At 63.6% G+C, this 2418-nt stretch overlaps 2 protein-coding genes across 2 annotated transcripts in view; one reads left to right on the forward strand and one right to left on the reverse strand.

The window, feature by feature from the left end:
* Positions 1–61, forward strand: part of PTGDR2 (prostaglandin D2 receptor 2) — a 3397-nt gene extending 3336 nt beyond the window's left edge. The window contains exon 4 of the mRNA XM_014539194.1: positions 5–61. Coding sequence (XP_014394680.1) covers positions 5–61 — 57 coding nt within the window. The remainder of the gene's footprint in view (positions 1–4) is intronic.
* Positions 62–441: 380 nt separating this feature from the next.
* CCDC86 (coiled-coil domain containing 86) overlaps positions 442–2418 on the reverse strand; it is a 3669-nt gene continuing 1692 nt past the window's right edge. Inside the window, exons 2-4 of the mRNA XM_014539184.1 lie at positions 2276–2350; positions 2035–2151; positions 442–1974 (exon numbers count right to left, since the gene is read on the reverse strand). Coding sequence (XP_014394670.1) covers positions 2038–2151; positions 2276–2350 — 189 coding nt within the window. The 3' untranslated portion in view covers positions 442–1974; positions 2035–2037. The remainder of the gene's footprint in view (positions 1975–2034; positions 2152–2275; positions 2351–2418) is intronic.

The following is a 2418-nucleotide window of genomic DNA, read 5'->3' on the forward strand; positions in this document are numbered from 1 at the left end:
CCAGGGACCCCAGGAGGAGAGGGGCCCCCTGAACCGGGAGCTGAGCAACACCTCGGATTAGAGGCGCGGCCGGCATCGCCGTCCCCCTGCAAGGCACCAGCGCAGGCATCCGGGAGGCACCGGCGTTAAAATGAAGATCCCCGGGCGCGGCCTCGGAGAGCGTGTCCCAGGGGCAGGCCCGGGAGTCTGCATTTTAAAGTGCCCGCGTGGCTCAGTGAAGCCTTTTCAACAGCGTTACAGCCACCGCACACCTCCCTGCGCGCCGCCTAGGGACCTCCATGCAGTCTGCCAGCAGCCCGGCGGGCGCGGAGATCTGCGTTGCTAACAAGCCCAGGAGGCGATGTCCCAGTCGGTGCCGCTGGTCCACCCACCACGTGGGGCTAAGATCCTAAGACTCCTCCAGCCAGGGCAGGACGCCCTAAGGCACACAGGACGCATCTCCTTGGGGCTCAACTTTACCAGATTTGGGGGGAGGGGGCGGTTTTTTTTTTTTTTACAGAAACTAGTGATGTGGTTTTGGAGTAGAGGAGTGAGGAAGGTTGGGGAGCACTGTTCCAGTCTAAGGCTGCGGAGCAATGTTGAGCCGGGCACCTTGCCCACATTGTGGAGGACGGGTCCTTTCAGCCCGTTGCTACAGACGCGCAAATGGAGGTGCAGGGAGGTTAGTGACTTGCCCAGAGCAGAGTCCGCCCGCTGACCACCGAGTTCACTCGCTCAGTTACTATGCAGTGGTGAGAGCACAGCCTGGCACCCCAGCTGATGGAGACGGTGACTGTGGGGGCCCCATCTCCACCCACTGGCCCAGCATTGTTCAGTGTTAAAGGTGGAGAAGCACAGGGGTGCCGTGGTCAAGTGTTTGGGAACTAGGCTAGCCATGTGCAGTGGGTGTCTTCACGGATGCTCCTCGGTCTGGAGTATTTCATGTGCACAGCAGCTGCGGGTCACGGCCCGTATCCCTAGCTAATGTGCACCTCTGGGTGCCTGGTGTCCCAAGCACGCCGCGCAGGCAATGCTGGTCACCCCAAGAGCCTTGCAGCGCCCACCTCCGACCACACAGGCGCTTGTGTGCCCAGGACAGCAGGTCTCCTTCCTCCGCCTGCCGGGGACTCAAGGTCAGACCGCACATTGGACTCTGCATCCTGGGGCATTAGTGGAAGAGCCCGTGCTCCCTGTGCCACCCCCTGGCTGGGCCCCTGGAGTCTGGGCAGGTGTACTGCTCACTCCCAGGACCAGGCAGGGCAGCCCACAGCAGGTAACCAGCAAACTGAACAGCCGCTGTACAGCTGACAGACAGACATCCTTAGGAACCTCTCGCCCAGGCCCCTCCCCGCTTTAATCACTGCACTGCTGCCACCTGCTGCGCAATACACTGTTTATTGTTTGCTCCGTGGGAGTGAGAGCTCCTGGGCAGCGACTCATCTGCGTTCCCTGGCACCTGTGCTGTGCCTGTATACAGCAGGTGCTCAATAAATATGCTTGTAGACTGGATGGGCGTGAGTTCGGCACATCTTTGGGGCTTCTGCAGAGGCTGGTACAGGAGAGGGGCTGGAGGGGAACCCTGCAACCTCCCCTTTCCACCTTTCAGTGTTGAAAGTGGGTGGAGCTGGGCTCAGTGGGCTCAGTGGGTGCAGAGGTGCACAGCAGCTCGGGAAGGGATGGGGAGCTGGGTTCTCCCTGCCGGCCTCCTGGTCTGGGACGGGCCCAGACCTTGAGACAGAACATGCACATTTGGGGGAGTCACCCTTCAGGCACCAGCTTCCCGAGGAGGCAGAACGGGCTCTCCTGGGCTTGAAGGCACTTGGGGAAGGAGGGGAGGGAGCTGACCCTCCCCCGGCCCCCCAACCTCTGCCAGGGCCCGGCCCCCTCTGGGCTGTCCCACAGAGACCTGCCTGAGAGTCCCAGAGGCTCAGGGCCCCATCCAGAGTGGGTCCCGCCCACGGAGCCGGAGTGGGAGTGCGGGCCCGGCAGAGGCGCGTGACAGCGGCCGAGGTGCCGCGTCTGACGCGTGGTTGGCTCCAGGGACCTCCGGCGTCCCTTTCAGACCTTGGCTGCCTGCCGGGGCGGCTGCTGCAGCAGGGCCAGCGTGTCCCGCTTCTCGATGGAGCGCAGCTGCTTCTTCTTCGCCCGCTTGAGCTTGGCGGGGTTTCGGATCTGGGGGTGCGAGGGCAAAGCAGTGATGAGGCTGGAGTCTCCCCTGCTCCCCAGGGAGAGGGAGGCCTGGAAGAGGGAGGGGCAGGAGGCAGGGGGCAGGGGGCATGGACGGGGCGCCACTCACCACTTGGACGATCTCGGCCTTGCGCTCGTTCTCCAGGCGGCGTTTCAGGTTCTCGGCGCGGCGCTGCTTCTTCTCCTGGGTGCACAGCGGGAAGACGTGGGTCTGGGTGAGGCAGCCCCGGGCTCTCAGGCCCCCGAGGGAGA

The sequence above is a fragment of the Myotis brandtii genome, unplaced genomic scaffold, assembly GCF_000412655.1.
Source record: "Myotis brandtii unplaced genomic scaffold, ASM41265v1 scaffold2089, whole genome shotgun sequence".
NCBI classification, from domain to species: domain Eukaryota; kingdom Metazoa; phylum Chordata; class Mammalia; order Chiroptera; family Vespertilionidae; genus Myotis; species Myotis brandtii.